General features: G+C 41.6%; 1 protein-coding gene across 6 annotated transcripts in view; it reads right to left on the bottom strand.

Moving 5' to 3' along the window:
* Nucleotides 1-23,826, bottom strand: part of agap3 (ArfGAP with GTPase domain, ankyrin repeat and PH domain 3) — a 117,422-nt gene that overhangs the window by 26,735 nt on the left and 66,861 nt on the right. For 2 of the 6 annotated variants that reach the window (XM_079347673.1, XM_079347672.1), the window contains exons 9-12: nt 18,741-18,824; nt 14,071-14,175; nt 12,143-12,314; nt 5,349-5,498 (exon numbers count right to left, since the gene is read on the bottom strand). In XM_079347673.1, the coding sequence (XP_079203799.1) occupies nt 5,349-5,498; nt 12,143-12,314; nt 14,071-14,175; nt 18,741-18,824 (511 nt within the window). Of the gene's footprint in view, nt 1-5,348; nt 5,499-12,142; nt 12,315-14,070; nt 14,176-18,740; nt 18,825-19,932; nt 23,468-23,826 lie in introns of those variants that run through there. The other 4 variants (XM_079347677.1, XM_079347674.1, XM_079347675.1 and 1 more) reach the window with 4 other exon arrangements.

Below are 23,826 nucleotides of genomic sequence, written 5' to 3'. Positions count from 1 at the left end.
TAACTTCAAACCATGGGGAGGAAGATTACAGGAATAATTTAAAAGTAGAAATAAATGTCTGCTGGTTGGTTTAAGTGCTTTGATGAAGCATCAAATAAACATGAAGACCTACAGGAGATTGAGTAGACGTCTATTCTAATCTAAGTCTATTATTAATTACACATTGCTTTCATCTAAAGCTATACGTGTAACATAAAGACAGAAGTGTATGATATTTCAAATAAACATATTTGCATTACATGTGTAGAATATGAACGGCACATTTGCAAAACATGAAATTATTCTTTTGAAACAAATGAATCATTGAAAACTGACAATGAGCAATGAATAATAAACGATGTAGTCTTTATTGGAAGCGTCATGCAAAGTCGAGTTAGACTTGTCACATCTTTAAAATGTGTTTGTCAGAGTTGGAAATGGCTTTGAGTGCTCCAAAAGTAAGCGCGTTGCTCTGGTTTTAGACAGAGTGAAGGACAGGTACGAGGCTATCAGTGAACAAATGGTTACCTAAGTTAGCCTGCAGCAAAGCTCTCTATATGACTGTCTGAGAGTGACAGGGGGCTAAGAGCCGGCTTTGTTTCTTGTAAGTGATTTTATAAATGTGATATTAACCTGTGCTACCGTTGGGCAAAGGGATAGGAGGGATGGGAGGATAGGAGGGGGATGTCAGCTTGCCATCTTTCTGATTTCCTGACATTTGACATCACTTTCCCTTCTTTCCCCCTCCGGATGCCATTATGAATCTGGGAGCGGGGGCCAGGGGCCTGGGGGAAGCAGGGAGGGAGGGCCGGTAGATGGGCCCCATATTGCTCTCCTCTTACCACCCTGTGTGGTGCTGGCAGCCTCCTCCATTGTCTCCCATCAAAAGCTCATTGTAGTGTGGCAAACTCCATTCATTTCCCTGTGCACCGTCCCAGCCCCAGGGGTGGAGTGCAGGAGGACAAGGGGCTCAGGGATTATTTCTGTTGTCGTTGCCAGTTGCACATACTATAATGTGCGGCACTGTGCCATTAGCCAGTGTACAACATTAGGCCTAATTCGGTCATTACCTTTAGGGAGATGGGGCTGTCTTGGAGGAGTAAGATGGGCTCAGCGGGGGATTGAAGATGCTAACGTGGGCGGAGGGAAGGGGTGATGGTGGGGTGGAGCTCTGAGGGCCTGGGGATGCTTTAGCTTGAGCGTGGGCAAAGTATAGGAGACATCACCTGAGACAAACAATGTTTCTGTACTCAACTTAGTGATTCCTCTTAATGAGGGGGGTGTATACACACAATAATGTCACGAATACAAATTAGTAACAACAGCTTCCGTGTTTAATTTGCAAGAAGATAAGTGAAAATTAAACACCTACGAAACAAGTCATCTGAAGATTTTGGCATTAAAAAGCTAACTTCTACTTGGAAAATAATAAAATACCTATTAATAAACACAACACTGGGGCTTGTGCTAGCCTCCTCACATTAGGCTTCTCTGGTGTGTTTTGAATGGCAGCACGCAGCCACACATGTAGCAGCCCCTAGTCGAGGCGTCTGTTTCAATTTCCCTGCTCTCTTACAACAGCCCCCCTGAGACGAGTCATTAGCTGGCTCAGACAGCTGGGGGCACAGGGGTCCTCCATGTGCCTCACCCCCCCCGCTCCCCCCTCCCGCTTCCCCCCCCCTCTCCATCCCAGCGTCTGTATCGCCAGCACGGCTCCGTATGGCGCAGGGAAGACTTGCGCTCCAACCTGCCTCCGACGTGACAGCCAGCATTTGTTTAATGTCGCTTGAGGTTAAAGGGGAGGGCTGCCCCTCGGGGGCCCAACCGTGTCATAAACACCTCTAATTATCAATTTCTGCCCTTAATGTTGTGGAAAATGACCCTGGCTCTGCTCATCGTGCACCTCCTGCACCTGAAACATATATTGGGAGGTACTCTTCCCTTAGTTAAATTAGGCTTTAAGAATTCTGGAACATGACGGCATAGGAGCAGAAAATGGATAATACTACAGTCCACATCTCTGAGGAATAATATCAAAGCACCTGAATCCTAATGGTTTTACAACTCACAGTCTCCTGACTCTATGAGGTTTTCAGCACCAAACTATACAAGAGTATATTTCTTAAGTAGAGAATGATCAAGTCAGAATTGGACTTGTTCTGTGTTCACTGTGGTTATTAGCGAACTGTTAGTGTGTATGAGAGCCATCAGGACCAGGCTGGGTAATGAAGCACCCTGGGGATCAGGAGTCTCTTTCCCACTCAACTCCCATCACCTGGGCAGCTCAAAAGGTATGAGCCTGACCTGTGATTACTGCATATTACACTTCTACGAGGAGATGACAGTTTAAACATGATTCAGGATGAAGTCTTTGGGTGAGACAAAGAGGGGGCTGCTAACAGCTTCCTGCCTTTACCAATGTCACGCTGAGAATGAATGAGAATGAAAAAGGGGTGAGAGAGAGGAAGAGAGAGAGAGGCTGGGGGGAGGGTGTGTGTGTGTGTGTGTGTGTGTGTGTGTGATGAAGAGGAGGGGAGTCATTTCATTGTTATTCAAGAGGCTCCGGGTGAGGAGCACTATGATTCCACCAGGCCCCTTGACATGGCAGCCCTGCCTGTCCTCAATCAAAGCCAACGGCTGCAATTAATGGCAAAAATTAGAAACAATCACCGCCTCCCCCTTATTATCCTCAATTAGAGCGTACTAATCAAGGCCTGATCGCGCTCTGCTGCTCTCTCCAAACTAAATGTCAAACTTCATTATGGCCTGGCGTAGAAATCAAACGCCCCACATGCTATCACCCTCACATCGGGAGGCCAAGGTGTAAAGCATAGTGCCACAGGAAAAGGCTATCTGTGCATTAACTACACGCGTCCTGATACACAAACTTGAGGGGAGAGAAATAACTTAGCAGAACTAACTTAATACTACTAAGAAACAAGCAGGAGGCCAGGAATGCAGGATATGAACATGTGTAGAATGATCCGTTTGTAATTTAGATCAACTTCAAATTATTTTAGGAACCATTTTTCCCCCCAGATTCTGTCCAGAAATAAATGTAAATAAAATGACAAATTAAGCTTCCCAGAGCCTGAAATAATGTTTCTAATTAAAGACATAAAGTTGATGTCCAACAAAGAAACACAGCAGTTACCCAACCTGTCGTGACTCGGACCAGAAAGTCTTTCTTTCGGTTGACCTGTTGTCTCCTTCTGTTCAACACCTTAATCAATCTATTGAATTTGACCTTACAATGGGTTTCAGCACGAGAGCATGAAAAGCCCCAACAACAGGTTAACACTGATTTAAATATTGAATGAGGGAGCACACTGATCCATTGTAATCTTGTGCCTTTGGGAACGTGACATTACTCACACTCCGAGCAGGATTTGAGTTCTTGTCATCAGCGAGCCGCTCACATTGTTCACACTGTCTGTTTGAGCCTCGCGCTTTTAATTCAGGTTCAGAGATTGAGGTGTACCAAGGAGAGCGGAATCTAAACAAGCACCCAGCGCATTAAGAATGAGTGTTCTTATGAATGCAAGCAATAGAAAAATTGGGCCGGGATTTAATCAAAAATCTGCGCTCAATATTCAAGAGACATTACTATCTGTGCTTCTGCCTTTGCTCAATAGGTTTACAAATGAGGACATTCTTTAAATAATATGGAAATGGTTACCTGGCTAAGATGCATTCATTCACTACTGAATCATCAATCTACTGTTTATGCATCTCAGAATCACATTTTATGTTAACCTGCAACCTTCACCAAGGATAATGGAGTGATTGGTCGTGGTTCAAGTCAATTCAAATGGCAAAACATGAGCACCCTTCACTGAGGAACACCCTCTATTGATTATTGAAGGCACATTAGATAGGAAGACAAGAGAGTCGCATTTCAATCAGGCTTGTGTTTTTGGAGAGTCAAGTCACATTTCACACCGCAGACAACTCGGATTTTTAAATTGTAAAGAGACAAAAAGGAAAGATGTTCAGAGAAGTTTTTGATCCACAAAAGCCGTCTTCACTGACTATGCACTATGATTACAGAGAAACTCCTTCCCAAAGACGTGCAACATATCTATCATTTGACGCAATGTGTCTTGCCATTATTTTCAGCTCATTTGCCTCACTCAAGCTCATTTGTGGTTACCTTAAGAGTAGCACGAAAATAATTGAAGAAAATAGAATAATGGAGCAAATTGTGGATCTGATTTCGTTGAAGACTGGATGCTGGTTAATGAGCTATGATCAAATCGAGGGCTTTTCAGTTTAGCAAACATGAAAATGGGGAACTTCTAGGCTTCCTTATTTTCCAAACAAAACGTTCAGGAATCCAAACGTGTCCTGTGCAGCCAAACGCACATTTACAAACATCCGCTATGAAACCCTTTTCTTCTCCTGCATATACATTTTCATATAGAGGAGAACATGATTTGCTGGGGAAAAAAAAAAAATCACATACAAATAAAAAAAAAAAAACAAGAACACACACACATACACAACACACACTTATGCTCATTTATTTGAGGACCCCACGAATCTAAGTAATTCTGCTTTGGGCATGCCGCTGATGGGAGACAGGGGTAGGGGGTGATGGAAGTGCCTGCGTCCAGGCAGAATTGATCGTTTGGCAGCTCCAAATGAGAGACAGTCTTGTCTGCGGAACCACGAGGGTCGTGCAGTTGGACTCCAGCAGCGCTCGTAAAGTGCGCTCTTTAAACTGCCGGGGCCCCTGGGAGCCCATGGGGAGGGGGGGAGCCGCCGCCGCGCTAATGAGAACTACCAGAGTGCAAACATGCATGGAAATGACTGTTATTCTGTTGATGTGCATTTAAGTGCTTTTTTACTGCCAACCACAAAGAGAGGGAAATAACTGGTGATGAATGGTACCCCCAAAAAGCATTCATTTTCCTCTTCAGAAGAAAAAGAGAGGAAAACAGAGGAGGAGAGGGGGGTTAACAGTAAGATGGAAGGTAAAGACAGAGAGACAGGGTGGGAGAGGGGGCTGACATGCATGGTGAATATATTATCTTACTTCAGTCAAGAACAGTGACAGGGAGGCAGTAAGCAGGGATGCATGGAAAGCAGAAAGTTAACATTCACTCTTCTTCTCCTGTGAACAAGGTGCCGCTCCTTTAAAAGAGCAGCAGCCAAGAAAGGTCACAGCGATCAGAGCCCTGATCACCTAATTATGAAAATGAGGCTTCATCCGTCTGTCTGAAAAACGTACGAAAATTCATTTCCATCCCACCGCATCTCTGCATCAGATTCCTTTATTTCGTCTTTTTTTTTTCCGGTTCGCATATTTGATTTTGGCAGCTAATGTATAGTGAGGTCTTCGGACATGATTAAGGGAAAGGTCTTACGGGCTCCGCTGCTTGTACTGGTGTTGATGGCTTCATTCCACTGGTCGGCGCTGGACACAGAGAAGGAGCGTTGGTGCATGCCATCTTTACTGCCGCCAAACACAGACCCGCCCGTCTGGAGGGATGAACTGCTGTTGGAGTGAGGGGCACCTGGAAAACAAGCGACACACATGAGAAAATGAATCCTGTATCCTTGTGTTTCCTCACTTAACCTAACCTGGTACGACCGTCTTCTTCAAATGAAAAATAATTCTTTCATGAAGGTTATAAAGTTGTAAATGAGTTAACAGCTCTGGAGGTTTCTGCAGCACTGCTGCTGCTACCTTATTTGTGCACATCCCTCTGTCAGAGACCCCCCTTCACACAGTCACACACACACAACCATCTCCCTCCACCTCTGCCTCTAATTAGCCCTTAATTAACAAGATACACTCTGAACGCTAATTATCTCGCCTCATCCCTCTGACTGCCACATCGATCTCCACTGGCGTCAGCAGGCGTTCTCTCCCTAACTTCCAATCAGGCGAGCCACAGACGCCTGGCACTCTTTACTAATTCATGGGTTAGGCAGCGCCATGTGGGGTCCTTCCCAACTGTTCGCAAGCAGTCGCTACAACACATCCTAACTACTCTGAAGAACTCATCGATACACTTCAGGACGAGTGACGGATTCCAAAGCGGATCACCTGCTTAAGCTTTAACATGCATCAACTGAACTGAATATACAGTATGTCTCAGAATTAAAAAAAAAAAAATCTGCTTGACGTTTTTTCTTGGAAAAAAAACAAACAAAAAACTTCTTACTTAATTTAAAACATTACTCAACTTGGAATATTTTTTAATGACCTACATTTTTTTTAATAATTGTTTTACAATAATCATTTTCCATTCCATTTTTATCTGAGCTATGACACAATAGCTCATTTACAGGCTTCATATGTACTTCATAAAAAACAATGTGATTAAATTAGATAAATACAGATGGCTTCCACTCTCAGAGGTTATGTTTACTGAGGCATTGTTTTTTCAAAAACAAGCCATATCTTTGATTCTGTCATCAATGCTTCCTCATCTTCCAGGTAACACACATCAAGGCCTTTTATTCAATAATTACAAGTAAATATCACTTTCTGATTGAGGTGACAATAACAGAAAATACAGAGTGTGGGTCGTGTGTAAAGTAAACTAAGCGGCACGGGTGCTTGTTAGGATAATATGTCCTACTCATTATCTAGAGTAATAAGTGTATCAAATTCACATAATCATGTCTAATTAGTATCAGTAATTATCTTGTTGGGCCCAGGAATATTAATCTTCAGGTCCCAGAGGGGAGGGAGCAGAATCGCAGCAAGAATGGCAGAGAGAGCGAGGGAATCATGCTGAGGAGCGCCGACTAAATTAGCATGCTGAAATCAGAGCAGAGGAGGAGGTGGGAGGAGGAGGAGGAGGAGGAGGAGGAGGAGGAGGAGGAGGAGGAGAGGTACTGAAAAGAAAATGTAAAACTTTGTTTTACAGAGAGTGATGAATACATGATATTTAGAATAATCTCATCAATCTACTGTTGTTTTTTTATGGGTTAGGAATTATCAACAACATTAAAATAACAGAATATTTCAAAATTCTTTATAAACACACAATGTGCATGTCTTTTTTGGTGTAGCAAAGCCCAATCTACAAAGCTAAATACTCTATCACCTTGTTGCTATTGGGCAATTCCTACATTTCCACCTTAGATACCATCATCTCACTATTTCCAAAGTTTGACTCTTGGACGTCTTAAAAAGACTTAAGGAAAAATAAACTGTTAGATAACTACACTGCAACTTGGATATTTAAAATTCAACAATCAGGTCTAATTGTCAAATTGGATGCTAATGATGAATGAATTATACATGGCTGTATCCATTAGTCCCCAGAGACCACTCCTGCATAAAGGGGAGGATAATGTAATTACAGTGGAGAAATAATCAGCTTGTGGCATTAAAAGAGCACTGTACCCGCAGCTCCAGCCAGGCCTGACTCCAGTGTGTTTTACAGCTTCAGAGGAACGGCGCTGGACTGACAATGACCTGAAGACAGCACACTGAAGTCCTAATGATTCCATTTGATAATGGAACAGGGGCCAATAAAAACTGTTCAAATCAGATACATTTAGCATGGCTCCAAGTGAATTAAATAAACTCACAATAACTCAAAAGACATGATGTATTCAGGCTGTTAACATTAAAGTGCAAAAATATTCTTTTCATAAAGACAGTCTGCTTGAAAAAAAAAAAAAACAGAAACATGATTTTAAACATTTCCTGACAATTGTCGAATATATCAAACCTTCATTTAGTGAATACAATTAATGAGCACTGATTGAGAGTACAAATACAAACAAGTGACAAGAATGCTTCACTTTTCTATGAATTCATTCTTCGTTTTAAATACACAATTTTTTTCTGAATGGGAAACAAAACAAACAACACTGTTTTATTTTTGGAACACCATCCATTTCTTTAAATTAAATCCCCAATAGCATGAAGCAGAAAATGTTTGCACAATCTTGGTCAGCTAAAATATTAGCGTGTTCATGCATCAGTAATGGTGATATGATATTTGACTACACATGAGTAACTGCAGAAAATCCATGGAATTAAAAGCAGTCGTAGTCTTAGTATCCAAATCTCATTTTGATAAAAATACATTTAAAATTATAAACTATATCTTTACAGAGATTGTTTCTACATTGTGATTTTAGCAGTTAGCAGCATTAGCAAATAAGGAAGTATTACATTGAAAAATATTATCAATGGATTGCTTTTAACATGAATACTTCTGGAAACAAATCATATTATTGTTAACATCTTTATTAAAATTAATGAACACTTTAAAGAGCAAAGTACCATTATGGATATTTCTTCCTCACTGTGTATAAAGTGAAAACAAAAGCCATAGCGTGTGTTCTGCAGGCTATCTGGGGTTCGGGTGTTAAGTAGAGGCGATGGATTAGCGGGGAGCAGCGCTGCCTTGCTTCCTATTTCTCTTTAGGCCGGGGCCGTCAGTGGGTTGATGAGCCGTGACAAGGCCTGACCCCTCCGTGGAGTTGTTGCCATTATGTACAAGTAGTGGGATAATGAAGCATTCATGGTAATGTGGGCCGGGCAGAACATCATCTGCGGCTGTGTGTAATCCACTATCATCTTCCTCACCGAGGCCCAGACAGACGCACCCCTCCACCTCTGATGCTGCTGCGGCTGTCAAGCCCAACACAATTCACTCAGACGATCATATATCAAGACTGTGCATGATATATGGTTTTAATAAAAGTACATGTTGAAACAACTTCTAATTAATCTCTTTGTACAGCTGTACCTCTGTATTTATTTTCTTGCTGAGGTCACTATCTCATTTTTTGGCCATGTCTAATGTCTTCTGTGGACTTCATGTAGGCCTGAAAAATGTTGCTTCTTAATGTCAAGATAAATTATTCCTTTATTCATCTCACAATGTAGACATTTACATTGTTACAGCAGCAAAGAGCAAGTATTGCTAACAAAAGAAGCACATAGTGCACACCGTGCACAATTCAATAAAAACCAAAAATATAGAAATATATAGATATTTATATATATATTATATATATAATAGCTGAGAGCTGATAGTCAAGGGATGATTTTAGATATTTCCAGCCCGTGACTACTATTATGTAACACTCTGACATTGAATGTAGTCAACTGTGCCATGTTATATACTAAGAAATAAGTGACTTAGATGAAATCCAGGTTAATCTCTCCACAGATAAAAAAGAAATACACAAACTTTATGTGTAACCCAAGCTGTACTCATACAGTTGTCAGAGGTCATGGAAAAAGAGAGGAGTAATTTAGCCTATAAAAAGGGGAAATCATCTTAAGAAGAGGGTTAAGTAGTGGAAAATGCTTCTAATTTGGGAGAAGTACAACATACACGGCCATGACTAGATTTCTACACAATGACAAGGGCAAAACAGCCATGACTGGTTCACATTAAACATAGATTACTTCTGAATGATAAGAGTGTGTAGGCAGGTTACTGAGAAAAACAAATTGCGAACAGAACGGTGGTTTAATGCCGGCACAGGGCAGGTATTTCTGATCAGAGAGTACTGGTTGTGCTCTGCTTAAGAATAAAGCTGGTAACAAATTGTACTATAGTACCAACAGGGAACAAGTTAAACACTTCCTCATGCGTCCCTCTCTTCAACAGGATAGATTCAAAGTGACTGAGCCCATTAACACTTTGATAAAATGTATCTGTCGCCGGTGACACGGCAGGATGTGTGTTAACACGCAGGATCATATTTTAAACGGTTCCGCTCAGCACCCAGCAAAGGAATTAAACCTGGCCGCTCGTGGGCGCATGCGTTCGCTCATTTACTCTCTGTCTCCTCAGCCTCTGCTCTTCATCTTCCCATCTCCCCTCATCCACCCGCTCCCTCCTTCTTTCCGTCCCTATCCCCCTTCTCCCAGTGATTATAAAGGTCTTTAGATCTAAGGAATGAATGAATTACCAAAGGCGCAGACAAGGCTTGTGATTTGGACGCCATGAATGAAAAATTACTCCTTTGTTCCCTTCATCAATTGCACGTCTAATGAAATCAAAATCCCGATCACATAATCAGAAGAGGGTCCTCCACCCAGAAAGAGACGAGATGTGAATATAACCTTTCTTTTCCGTAAGTGGAGATTAAGGCAAATCTCTCTCACATTGTTCCCAGAGGCCCAAATGGATAGCAACTGAAAATCTTGGGAATTTTGTCATTGAAGAGTCTTTGTCCAACAAACACATGCAAACCACATAACTGAGTTTGAAAAAAATGAACAAAAAGAGAAAACAAACCAGTTGATGCTGGTTTAACTAAATATGGTCTGGCCAAATTTCTAAGCCATTGTATGTGTGTCCCTTAACCTACTACACAACAGTTTGGGAGTTGAAAAAAAAAACCCTCTATGAAACGTCCTCTGTTCTGCACACTCCTACATCTTTCTGCTTGTGACTGATTAACTTGTTCAGCAGTGGCAGCACCTTGGCCAGGTTTACCAGTAACCTGTCTGGACAGTGTTAATGGTCCCTGCTGACCCATCTTCAGCTCTGAACCCACTGTCAGCCAGTTAGCCTTAGCTTGTGTGGTGGAAACCCTCTGCCCATTTTACAGCCAATGAAAGGTCCCCGCCTCCCTCTGGGGATAGCTTTGCTAATTTGAATTAATTACTCTTAACTCTAACCCCTAAATCCAATCACTGGCTTCCCCTCTGTTAGCCTGCCAGACTCTCTTGCAGCCTCCGGTGGCACAGCTCGCTGGGAGAAGAGCTCTATTTTTAAAACTTGAAAGGTGGAAACCCTCACTCTGAGCTCAGGACCAAAGTGATTTTGTTGTTGTTGTGACCCTCCTTCTACCAAAGAGGACAACAACACAACTAGGTCAGTGTCACAGTGGCAAAAAAAACCCTCACCTTTTTCAACCCCCCCCCCCCCCCCCCCCCCCCTTTAAATATAGGCATAATGTTTATACATCCTTTCTAATTCCCAGCAAAAGTAATTTAGAGAATTAATAGATTTTCTCATAGACACTCATTAAGTCATCATTGTGTATACAATAAGGAGGTTAATTTGCATGAAACAAACATACCATAAGTAGATAATTAACCTGTTGGGACTCATTTGTGTGATTAATCACAAATTGAGGATGTAGAGAATGAGTACAGTAATGAAAGACTCATTGAGTAACCATTACATATCATACCTGTAATGGGTTTCCTCTTTTGGGGCTACGCAAAATATGATCAATCCCTCTTTGCTCTCCATGTCCATCATCCATAAATGTACTGCCATGAGACGATCTGATTATCATTATATTAGCTATTCGTTACAACTACTGTTAATAAAATGGAGAAGCATTGTGCACAGTGTCAGAGAACGACAGGAGGAAGAGGAGGTGACTGCAGGGTGGTTCAAAAAGTTGAACTAGGTTTTTACAAAGTGACACAGACATCCTCTTCACAGGTCTCTAGAAATGAAGATAATGTTGATACACAGAGGATACACTAATGACTTGAAGTCAAACAAAGTCCTGTCTGTTAACACACATGTTATTCCCTATTGGTATACAGTTCTATGTTTTCACATATTTGGACAAAATATTTTGTCTAATATTACATTATTATGAGCTGGCTAAATCATTAGAAAGAGTTTAAATACGATACTGTACACGTCCATTGTTGTGTTTTTTGTAGGTCATTCCAGATGTGTATGTTCACCACCTTATTTGCCTCTATGAAGGTTTATTCTCTGATGGGCCCACTGCCCAACAGAACTGTAGTATTGCTTAATATGTAAATGATGTAATCTGAAATTTGTGTTTTTCCAAGACACATTTTGGCCTACTTGCCTTTATTTGATAGGACAGTGGATAAGAGTAGGAAATTGAGAGAAAGCGGGGAAGGACGTGGGAAAGGAGCCACATGTTGGACTTGAACCTGGGCCACCCACTACGCACATGAGGCAAACTTAACCGCGAGTGCCTAGATTTTCAATGGTGTGCGCCTCTCCAAAAACACTTGAAGGTTTAGAGCCCAACAACTAGACCTACCTTGATTTTAAAGGAAAAAAAACAATCCTATATTCTGATAAAACCAGTGTATCAATCTCAGTTTTTCAGTTTGTCGCAGATGTTCCATTTTTCATAAATATCTATGTTAGCTCATTTGGCTAAACAAGTGAACATTTATTTATCAGGTCTGCAGCCTTATACAGAGGGCAGGTAATCTTACCTGTGTTTCCTATGCCCAGTTGCAAGGTGCTGCGGTCCTTGGTCAGCCCATTCGTTTTTGGACTAGCAGTGGGGGCAACAGTGGCGACCGCTCTCGGAGGTCTCTTTCCAGGGATCTTGACAGTTGTCCTCAGCAGGTCGATCTCTTTCCCATGCACATTTTGCATGTAGTCCTATAAATGAAGGAACATAAACACTGTTGTGATTGATCTGCTCTCTGTTCAAGCATTTGTCTGAATATTTCCTTTAACCCTGAGCAGCGATTACGCACAGTGGACAGACAAGAATCCGGGAATTATGAAGGAAAAACAAATTAAAAGACAATTCAATCTCCGTCCCCATTAGTCACAACTCATCTCAGAGAGTCCACTAGAGGTGTGTGATAACGAAGACGTGATTGTAAATTCATTATACATCACCTGTGCCTACACTGTCTCTCCTAATAGCGAGAAGTAAGGCTTAATGAATGCAAACAGTCTCATTCACTTTCAATTTGGGCATCTGATTTGGTTTAAAACGACTACTGCCCAAATGTGGGAAGCCAAGGTGAAAATCATTGGGCTCAGCAGAAAAAGACCCAGATAGAGGCGAGCTCGGCCTTTGCCGTCCCCCCAACGGCTCCTCTGCTTTATTACCGTGTCATAAAGCACTCATTTCTTTCCCAAGCCTCCTCACTAATTACCCAGTGAGCGCTCTCATTTCATTTTATTGCTGGAATTAACAGCCAGATCGAAGCGTGCAAAGCTATTAAGATGTGTGATTAAGCCACATTCAATTAGTTTCTACAAACAATTTAATTGATGTAGCAGATAGAATTAACAGAAGGTGATTGTGTGGATGGCTTGGCTGACTGCGAAATTAAAGGTTCCCCTCTTCCACTCTTTTTGCCTCCCTCCTTCTTTCTTCCTCCCTCAATCTCACTCTCGCCCCCCGTTTTCCCTTTCTTACTCCTTCTCTGCTCCGCTGCTCAAAATGAGCTCGAGCTGTTCCCGCGCTAATGCAACTGTCTCCCTTATTTCACCTCTCTCTGTAAGTCAACAGATTCATAGATTCATAGATTGCCCCGATGACCTGTAATAGCTGTAATGATCAAGAGATAGCCTGTTCAGTCAATTACATACATCACTGTAGCACAGCACTGCTCTGCTAATAACCGCTTGTAAATTAAACTACTAACACACTGTCAGTGCAACACAGCCGCACACACAAGGTTCAAATCTAACCGGTGGGCTTCTGCTCAAACTTAGAGACAAGATGCGGCTGAAATCGGTCTTTTTTTTTTGGACCAACCCAATTGCGTTACAATCGGAAAACACGGGGCTGAAATACATAGAGAGTGATGGGAGGAATTTTTGTCGGGGAGAGACGGGCATTTCTGACAGTGGCACAGGGCTCCTGAGCTGTCTGCTGCCAGCCAGCCGAGTGTTTAAGAGGTATTAGCGGCACAGCAGGATTCTGACAAAGATGGATGTGGGAGGCTGGTCAGGCTCTGCTGCCATGCAGTGAGAACCGTTATAAATACAAGCCAGCGTGGAGTCTAGGCGCGGCAGGCACGCAGCAGCGCAGCCATGTCTCCATTAGCGGGCATGGATGATGTGCACCGCAGGGGGAGCAGAGATGACCACTAGGACGCACTGTTTCTTAACACTAAGCTCAAAGCCAAGGGTTAGCTAATACAGCTATTATATACAGCTACATGTCTCTGTTGAAATCATCAGACTATATGGTTGTAATCTAGTTTGCTGCAGCAGTGGTGGTAAATGTAATCGCGTCGAGTGAATTGTGCTCAGTGGTTGAAAACATCCTGCATTAAAACCTCCAGTAGTACCCTCAAGTACAAACAGTAGTGTAACAAACACATAAAGACGATTGGAAAGGAAATGGGAGAAGAAATAAACGGGGGTTGGGGGGGGGGGTGTTTGGACTTACATGTAAACTGGGGTGGTAAGTAAGGACGCCATTATCACACAGTGTGACATATTTCTTTTTCCACTCCTTGTTGAGGGATTTGCCACTCCGCTTCAGAAGGATTCCCTGTAAGAGACAAGACATCACGGTGAGCATCTGCTCCTCTCAGAGCAGCATGGTGGAGGATATGAGCCATAATGGATGTTAAATACCATAAAACAGCGTTATTATTGTTATTACAGATTTGTTTCGGCAGCTACAATGAGCATTTACTTTGCGGTGAGTAATAAAACAAACAATGATAATTTCAGGAGACAATTAAGAACCAATATGGAAGTCGTTATGTGCAATATAATCCCATTAAAGCTTTTTTTTTTTTAAATATTATTTGTTCTCTCATCCGTTATCTGTGTCTTTGATATGTTAGTTTTTCATAGTGACATCTGAACCTTCGAAATTTCTGTCACAGAGACTTCTCAGAAAGAAAGAGACAATCCAATTTGCCAGACCTCCACCCTCCATTCATTCACATAACATGCTGAACTCTGGAAGACCTTTCAATCCAGGGATTAGGGAGTGTGATCTCCCCTCTTCAAAGTCCACTCAGCTCTTATTTTTTTCTACTTTATCTTCCGGGGCCTTTTAAGGCTTCAGATGATTTCCTTATCTGCTGAGTAAATCCACTGGTAAACAATGCAGTTCCTCTGCTGGAGGTGACCAAACGCTGCTGAGTGCAAGGGCCAGGAGGCTCTCTGGGGTTAAACAGTGAGGAGGGGCTCGCTTAATTAGGGGATTAAGCCAGGGCAATGTTTGTGCTTTTACAGCCAGGGCCTGTGTGAGTGTCTGTGTGTGTGAGCTGAAAAGGGAGGGGGGGTTAAAGGGATAGTATTTTTGCTAGCCAGGCCCATCCTGCAGGCTTTAATCCTGATTAACACATCAGGGAGAGCTGACCCTCGGTGACCCGGGCACCAGGCTGTTTGCCGACAATCATCCTAATCCAGGCCCTGTTTCATCTGGACGGGGGCGAGCAGTGCATGCTGGGGCTAAAAATGTTGCTTTTCTTGGTATCTAATGAATATTCCTACCTGTAATCACTTTATAACAGGAGCTGGACTAAAGTCATAAATGTACACAGTATACTATCACTAATATAACCTCTTAAAATGAAATAAAGTTATTTAAAGGCCCCTATTTGAACACATCAACACCAAGGTTGTCTGTGTATCACTGAAGACCATAAACTAGTTTGGGAAATATATATTTTAGGCAGTGCAAACAATTAGTCAAATCAATTATAAAAAGTCATAAAAATTCACAACAAGACATAAAACATTAATTTATTCTCATTAACTTAATTTATTAGAAGCACCTGATCAAACTTAAACACAAATTGAATAATGTCATTAAACAAACCCCTGGTTAACTATTTTGTAGCTGTTGATTCTTAAAAAAAAAAAAACCCTGTCCTTCAATCGATAAGTTGCTGACTGCTCAGACTCCTCTCAATTTAGTCAATAAAAGGAATGTAAACACTTTTTAAATGGCTCCCCAATCATACAAAGTAAATGACCCAGATGCAGGGCCTCCGGCAACTTTATAATGTATGTTTTACAAGCAGATATGTTGCTCATCTCGTGGCCTTACTGGAGCAGAAATAAATCTATACATGCAATCAGTGCAGAGATTCATATATTCATCAGAGCCTTGAAGCAGATCAATATAAAATACTTTGACAATAATGTGCACATCTTTACACCTGGAGACTCATTTTTCTGTTGGGTTTCATTTAATCCTGTGATCTTTATGGCCGTGACATATCGTCTCAATATCAGTAATTAGAGGCTTGGTAAACACCTGAAATTATTTATTGTAATTGTTGAACTGTTTTCCACTTTGGATTTTCCTCTTTATGTGATGGTTAGACGACAAAAGGCAGCATGTGTGGATCCATTTAACACTGCCTGAACACACACACACACACACACACACACACACACACACACACATAAAGAGACGTTCAGCCTGTGCAACATAAGGAAACAGGCCGCTGGTCAGACACGCTCTCTGTGTTCACACAATTGTGATATCTCCACTGAGGAGATCTCTGTCTTTCTTGTCTTTTGTCAGTTGACCAAGAGAAAAGCTGCATCCCGCCACTGCCGCTGACTGATAGGCCAGCCCTTTGTGACGGACCGTGGAGGAGAAAAAAAAAAAAGTGTGTGTTGGGTTTGGGGGAAGGTCTATGATGGGGCAAGAATGCAGTCCCCGCTGAGAAGCTGTTGGCTGCTTCTCAGCAGTGACAGCATTGTTATCCTCACTATTTTTATAGATGGGGGGGGGGGGGGGGGGTAATTTGGCCCTGTGGGGAGGGGGTGAGGGGAGTGGTAATTAAGCACACATTGACACTTTGATCTCCTTGATTGTGCATTTGACTGGCCTGTAGATCAGCTGGTCACAAATCCCAACCAACCATCCCTCCACACATCTGTAAAGCCAAACTCCAGTCCCACCACTACCAAAATAAAAGCCTTTGTAGATAAGGGAGGGGAGGGGTGGGAGGTAACTTGTCAAAAGTTGCCATGATACCCAGGGAAACTGGCCCCTGCCTTTCGAGGAGGGGCTCCGCAGAGTGTAATGGATAAGAATGGGGGAGTTTACAGTAAAGACTGCTCTGAGGGGATTCTTTCTAATCTGTGAAAACCAACCTCCTGCTCACCTGCACTCATCAGATCTGCCCTTTTCTGCAGGGAGTGCCACTCATCTGAATGCTCTATAGACATGTTCACTGATTGTCCACCGCAAAATGTTATATTGCTAGATTGTTTTTTTGGTATTCTTGAGCTTTTTTCAGGTACCGTTGAGCACAAATAAAAACATAATTGAAACTTATATGGGGTTAATAGAAATGACTTGATTTTAAAAGACATTGAAGCCCGATTGAAGTATTTTAATTTGTTATAAAATAAACCTTTTTTCAACTGCTACATGAACATAAACCAAAAGTGACAGATTGGTGGACTGAGAGATACTGTCTCTGCTACACCGTTTCCCTGAAGCGTTATTGTCTGATTGAGCGAGGGGACTTGGAAGCATCACCCTGTCATTATTTCAGCTGGACTGAAGCCTTGGCAATTTTCCAAAGGGAATAAGAAGGTCTGGTTCATCATTCTAAAAAAAGGAGGACATTATCTTGTATGATTTACAGGTAAAGAGGATAATATAAGGATGCTGACCCATTTACAAAAGCCCTCGTATAATCACGAGTGATTACTAACCAATGTGTCAATTACTTCTCCTTCGCTTTGAGCCGGGACCTTTAGAAATGCTCCTTTATGAGACGGGTAATTCAGTGCTCTCCTGCTTAAAGCAATGCATGAAGATATATGAAAGAAAAAAATATGACTAAAACCATTTTAAAAAATAGTAGGTAGAATTTTTTCAAATGTTGAAAATCTCCTCTAACAGGAAATGACCCTGATTAAGGTGTGTAGTATTTTATATAATACTGTGATCATGTGTTTTTAACTGCCAAAACTACAATCATAATAAACCGTATAGGTTAAAAATATTTTTTTTTCCAAGTGAATCACACAAAAAACACCCATTGAATCTGAGCGATGATAACATTTCAAAAAGGACCAAGTTTTTTTGTTTTTTTTTAAAATTAGAGCTACAACAATACAAACGCAAGATTACAAAAACATCTCATAAATCTATTGACAATCCTTAACATAAAGCAAATGACCTTCATGAACAATATAGCCTTCAATTTCCACTTGAAATGATTTGACTTTGTTACCAATGGATATGTTTCAGAAGTGTCCACATTTTCAGTTGAGGTTATCTGATAAATACCTTCTTTTTTTTCTTTTTTTTATTAAATCATCCTAAATTGAGCTCTTTGATTAAGCTTGTGAAATAAATCGCAATCTTTCTGGACAAAATTAAGCTCAACATAAAGTTTCGATACCAAAGCATGTTGGATTTGAAAGGAAAGCATTATCTATGCTTATTTATCAAATCTTATTTTAGCTTAACCATCCGCATTCTTCTCCCTTGTACCTCTGCTCAGCTGACATTAAGGTAATTTGTTACGTTGTCTTATGTCTCCATCTAGTGGTTAAAGAAACACATGACTGTCCACCTTAAAACTTAGACCCATTATCTGGGCTTAAAGTGAAAAAAAAATCCTGAGCCTGAAAATTTTTGCTTCAAGGACAATTGGCAATAACAGCTCTGAAATTGGTGGAAAATGTCTTTCTGTCTGGGTGATTTCTTAAAATCATAGTACAAATCAGAGTATAATTCTCCAATTTCCGCCTTACATGGGTGCAAAAGAACCTCATGTGGACAGTGTCTGAGATGTCGAGCAGGTGAGGGTTGTTTTTCCTTGCTTGCGTCTCTTGTCTTGTTGCCCCTCATCACAGCACAGCTATCCATTTCATTTCTTGAATGAGTACTGCAGCATTGGCAATATTTATAAATAGAAATAACGGGTTCTTTTCTATTTATTGGGTTAATTATTTAATCATTTCACGCCACATGCCTCACGCCTGAGTTAAGGCACGGTGCCTGAAAAATTTAAGCCCTGCATTATTTAAACAATAAACAGCACATCTGCTGACAGGAGAAACATACTTACCCAGATATCTATAAGAAAAGAAGGGTAAGAAGGAGAAAACAATGCTTACCTGTTTGATAGGTATGGCCCTTCCACTGCCTATGCTGTCTGTTTTACTGTCAACGCTCTTTGATTGCTCACTGGCTTTCCGTGACTGTAAAAAAAACAACAAGAAAATCAGTCAGTTACTGCAGCGACACACTGATGGCAAAGCAGGGAGCTTTTGAGTGTGAGAGGAGTTTTGGGGTGTAGTTGCGTGTGTGTCTGGGGTGTGAGAGGGTGAGGGAAAGAGAGGTAGAGACTGGGGGTCAGAGGTGGAGGTGAGGGTTTTGTGTGTTGCAGTATTTGTGAAGAAATTCGACGTTGCAAAACAAAAAGTCTCAAAAGAAGCTTGAAATTAACAAACAAGCAGACCAGCGGAACAAACAGCAGTAACACCGACGTGCAAGTTAAAAAGAAAATAATTTAAAAAAAGACCAAACCAAGACCACACTAGACACATCTCAACACAGAGGAGACCAAAGGACGACCACACATTGAGTCATGACTCAGCCCTGAAACCCTTTGGGCGATCCTGTTCCTCTGTTTGAGAGCCAGAGCAGGCCCTTAGTTGACCTGCAGACCAACAGCTAGTATATCAGCATAGCTGCAGTGTTGCCTTTAGCATAGTAGCACTGATAAGGGCTTTGATTGCATGATAAGTACGTTAAAGTGCATACATGGTTAGAGGGAAAGAAGGGAAAATTGTTATTTTACAGAAGGCTTAAGAAAAAGATCTTCCTCCAACCTGCAAAACCTGGTGAAACAACACATTTATTTTGAAATACCAAACAAGTTCAGTGACAACAAAGCAGGATCACATACATTTTTCATGTATCTGGTCATTCCTGTTCAAGAGGGAAAACATGTTAGAAAGTAAACAAAACCTTGAATATGAACCAAACCTTAAATTAACAACATTCCCACCCCAAAACAAATAAAGATGAGGTACAGGTAGGGACAGACATGAGTGTGTATGGTCTCACTCAGAACATGAGAAATGTCCAGTCACCAATGAGGAGGAGAGGTAGAGTCTGAGTTCAAGTAAACCAACTCTGGCCTTTCAAATTTTTCCAACATTTTATTTTTTTTTTAATGATGACTTGTTTAGCTTCTATACAGACACCATACAAAGCAAGTCACAAATTCACTTCAAAATATTCAACAGATTGAGCCAAACATTGCAGTTCCCACAAAATATAGGATGGACAATAAAGGCATTATTTCATATACTCCTTATATGTATGTACTTTGTATAGAGTACCAATGTAAATAAAATACAATACAAGATATACAGCAGTCTATAGTTTGTCAATCCGTTCATGATAGAAAAGCGATTATGCAAGAGTTCATAATCTCTGTCCCAAACCTAAACTGAGAAAAATGAAAATAAATAAATAAATTAAAAAAACTAAATGTGCAAAAATAAATAACATTTAATAAATAAAAGGGAAACAAACGTTTAGTTTAACTACATTCATACAAGTCGGTGCAAACCCAGTTTCATTTGATGGCATCCTTCAGTGTAATATCTCTCTGTAATCTCAACGCCCTGACTACCCTAGTTTTTATGAAGGCCTTCATAAAATAACCCCAATTTAACTCTGCTCTAAAATACCTCTGTTATAAGACATATAAACCACATTTTAAATTCATTCAACTCTTCAATACTCCCCGGTGGGGGAAAAAGTATTCAAATAAAAACGGACCAAATAAATGTAGGAAAAAAATCTAAAAGTAAGAACAAATAAAAACAACTTGGCACCTCTAGTCCTTGAGTCCTCATTTATGGCAAAAGGCAGTGTGATGTCATGTAAGGAAAGGTTGTGTCCTTTGGGGTGGCTGGATAACAGTTCCAAGAGTGACTTGACTGTACAGTGTGTTTCTGTATAGGATTTTTAAATGGGAGTTTGGTGGGCAGGGGTAGAGTAGGGTTAGGGGAGGGGGGGGGGGGCAAGGGATGGACGGGGCATTTCCGGAAGAGTCCCTAAAATCAGTCTCACTTTGTGACATTTGACAGTCTAGTTTGAGTGTGCTTGAACACTCAAATGAACTCGTCTGTAGGCTGCGTTACACGCAAAGTCCTATGGTTTCCGTTTAGTTCCACTTCTTTGCATTACCCTCAATGCAAGAAAGCATAGAGGGTAAAGCGGTAACAACAAGCTTCAAGTCCTCACTAAATATTCTCTTCCTCTATCAGGATTGGCAAAGCAGGGGGACTCTTTTTTGTTTATTTATTTTTTTTAAACCATCATGCTCTTCTAATTCGGAAGGATGTGGAAAGCCCTTTTTGTTGAAGAAAGGTTGGAAACAGAAGCACAAATCTGCAAATATTGAAAAACAGTGTCAAATGGTTATTTTTTTGTTGTTGTTTGTTTGCCTTTTTTTTTTTTGGTAATGTTTTGTTTCATACGTTTTCATACGTTCCAGCATCAAGTCAAGGGACTAAAAACGTGATATGGACACACCAAATGGCGGACGTAAAAATAACAATGTCTTTAATGGAGATGGAGGAGTGTCTGAGTGGGATGGAATGAAGTATAAAAAAACGCCGCATTATTCATCTAAACTCCTTAACAGTGTGCTTTTGAACACGAAAAAGGGACGGACAGCCTGAAGACATCAGGAACCCACAGACACATTAGAAAACAGATTGTTTAGAGTTATTGACCATGGAAGCGCTAGGAAAGAATAATGTATACTGTGGTGACACCTAGTGGCCGAGGATGGCGATGTTTAAAACCGGCTTGAAATGATTGTGGTTGGTGAAATAGATTTTGTGAGGGCGGTGAATAGATGGAGAGTGATGAGATCCTCTGTAGTAAAGCTTTGATTTGAGCTCACTTAAAAAGAAACAATATCTCGTCAAAAAACGATTCACCTCTTTGAAAGGGGTTTTTATATAAACACGGTCTTATGTCTCTGCTATCAATTCAATTTGACACAAAATATCTTAACTAAAAACACTATAACTCAGTAAGCCGCTCATTGCAAAGGACTTTTTTTTTTTTAATTTAAAGAGTCCCAATGCCAGTGCCACAACCGTGACAAACTTTCATTTGATATCTCTGGATTTCTGGACCTCTCTCCTTAATATAACAACAAAATATTTTGTGTGTGATGACTAAAGAGAGTCTGTCAAAGCTTGTCAACTAATGACATTAAGGCATTTTTTTCCTTCAATGAGTCCGTCTCTTAAATCTTCCAAAATGAACAGAAAGTGAACTACTTACAGATCTGTAGCTAGAAAATACGGCAGGCTTGTTGAATGGTCGCCTGCTGTCTCTGAATGAGCAGGTCTTAAAGAAAACTAACAGATTTATTTTTGAAAATGGAAAAAGCTAGGACAGGGGACATCCTCGATATTGGCGTGTCGATGAAATATTTTTCTCGTTCTGTGGGTCTGTGAAATGGCAAAAAAAGGTCGGCACTGCGAGTCTTCCTCTCCTGAGCCCATCTCACTCTTCAAGTGTCACTGAAGAAATGTCGACATTGCCCCCGTTTACTTTCCTCCTCCTCCTCCTCCTTTGCTGCCTTCTTTCCTCCTCCTCCTTCTCCTCCTCTCCTCCCTCACCCTCCCTCCTCCCACCCTGGGCTTGCTGCTCCTCAGAAGGTCATGAGCTGAAACTCCCGCTCGGCTTGCCACTCCGGCACCCACACCGGGTAGGTGGCGTGCTTCGGCATCTCCATGACGCGGACGGGGAGAGGCTCATTTCTCTGGTGGACATGGTTAGTCACTACCTAGCAGGGGGGAAGGGAGACAACAAGGGGAGCTAGCACACAGCCTGTACTGCTCGGAGGCCACAAAGGCTGCGGCTTCCACAGCAGCTGGGGTAACAGAGTGAAGAAAGAAGGAGAGGTAAAGGAGGGGTCAGAGGGGTAGATAGAGGCGTTACAGAAGGAGTTAGTTGGAGAAAGATGGGAAGAGGTAGGATGAGGGTCAGAGGTAGGAAAGAAGAAAGAGGGGGAGGAAGGGGATAATCTCGCAGAGCCTGATAACTGCCTCATAACGTTTACAAAGTTCTGCAGGAAAATGAGAAAAGCTCTGAAAAAGCTGCCGTAGCTTCTCCGTTTGATGTAACTTTAAAAGACATGCTGGCCTTTTTCAAGAGGTCATAAACAGGGCTACAGTAGTCCACTCGTTTGAGTAGTAACAAACCCATTTTTGGTAGAACTTCTACAGACCTCTCTAAACCAGAGGAGGGCAGAGGTCTGGCTCAGCGAGGTTAGGAGAGGCTTAGCAGCAGAGAAGAAGGCTGGTGTAGGAGGAGACAGGAGAAAGGAGGGAAGGGGGGAGCAGGCTGGGTAGAAGAAGAGGGCAGAGGCTACAAGTAAAAAAGACAAGCTTAGGACAGCTAAGGAAATTAGAGTGGTTAGTGCACACATATGCTATTGGTTAGAGAAAATACGACAGGACATGGGGGATAGAGAGCAGGCAGACAGGGGTCAAGGGATTCTGGTGAATCTTGGTGCTCAAGGTCAGATTTGGGGTGGAGTAGCAGCACGTAGATTGAGGACTTGGGGAGTTATTTAGACTCAGCGAGACGGTTAGAAGCTTGATGAGCTCTTGTATCTGGAGCTGGGGTGTTGTTGGAGGGGGAGGGCATGAGATATTAGCAGCGTGTAAACAGGGCATTGGCTGGCTCGGACTTTTAGTTTAGCTTGGTCAGGCAGGGCAGGAGAGGGCAGGAGGGTTGGGCATTGGCGGTTTGTTGCTGCCGTTTCTCCCAAAAAGGGAAATCACTGCAAAGAAAGGATCTAGTGAAAATAAGAGGGGTGGGGGGAGGGAGGTCAAAGATTTAGACAGTACAAAGGGCCTAGTTTGTTGTGGGTAAGATGAGAAAATTAATCCATGTGTCCAATCAGAAAAGGAAACGGACATGAAGTTGTTGGGTTTTTTTCCACAGTGCTTATTTGATATTTGCTTTAAAGATTTTTTTTTTCTTTTTTCTTTTTTTTTTTTTTGAAAGATTCGGGGATCTAACATAATTTTCATTTCGTCTTTTCTCCTTTGCCCATTGTGCTGTATGAACAAGACGCTTCCTTTGCCTGCGTGGGAGGCAGGAGAGTTGGTTGTGATGCATTTCGAGCTACCTGTCTCCCTCTGGTGGACAAAG

Source organism: Symphodus melops, assembly GCF_947650265.1.
Source record: "Symphodus melops genome assembly, chromosome: 7".
NCBI lineage: Eukaryota > Metazoa > Chordata > Actinopteri > Labriformes > Labridae > Symphodus > Symphodus melops.
Note: the sequence above shows the minus strand (reverse complement) of the source record. Positions and strands in the feature narration are given on the sequence as shown.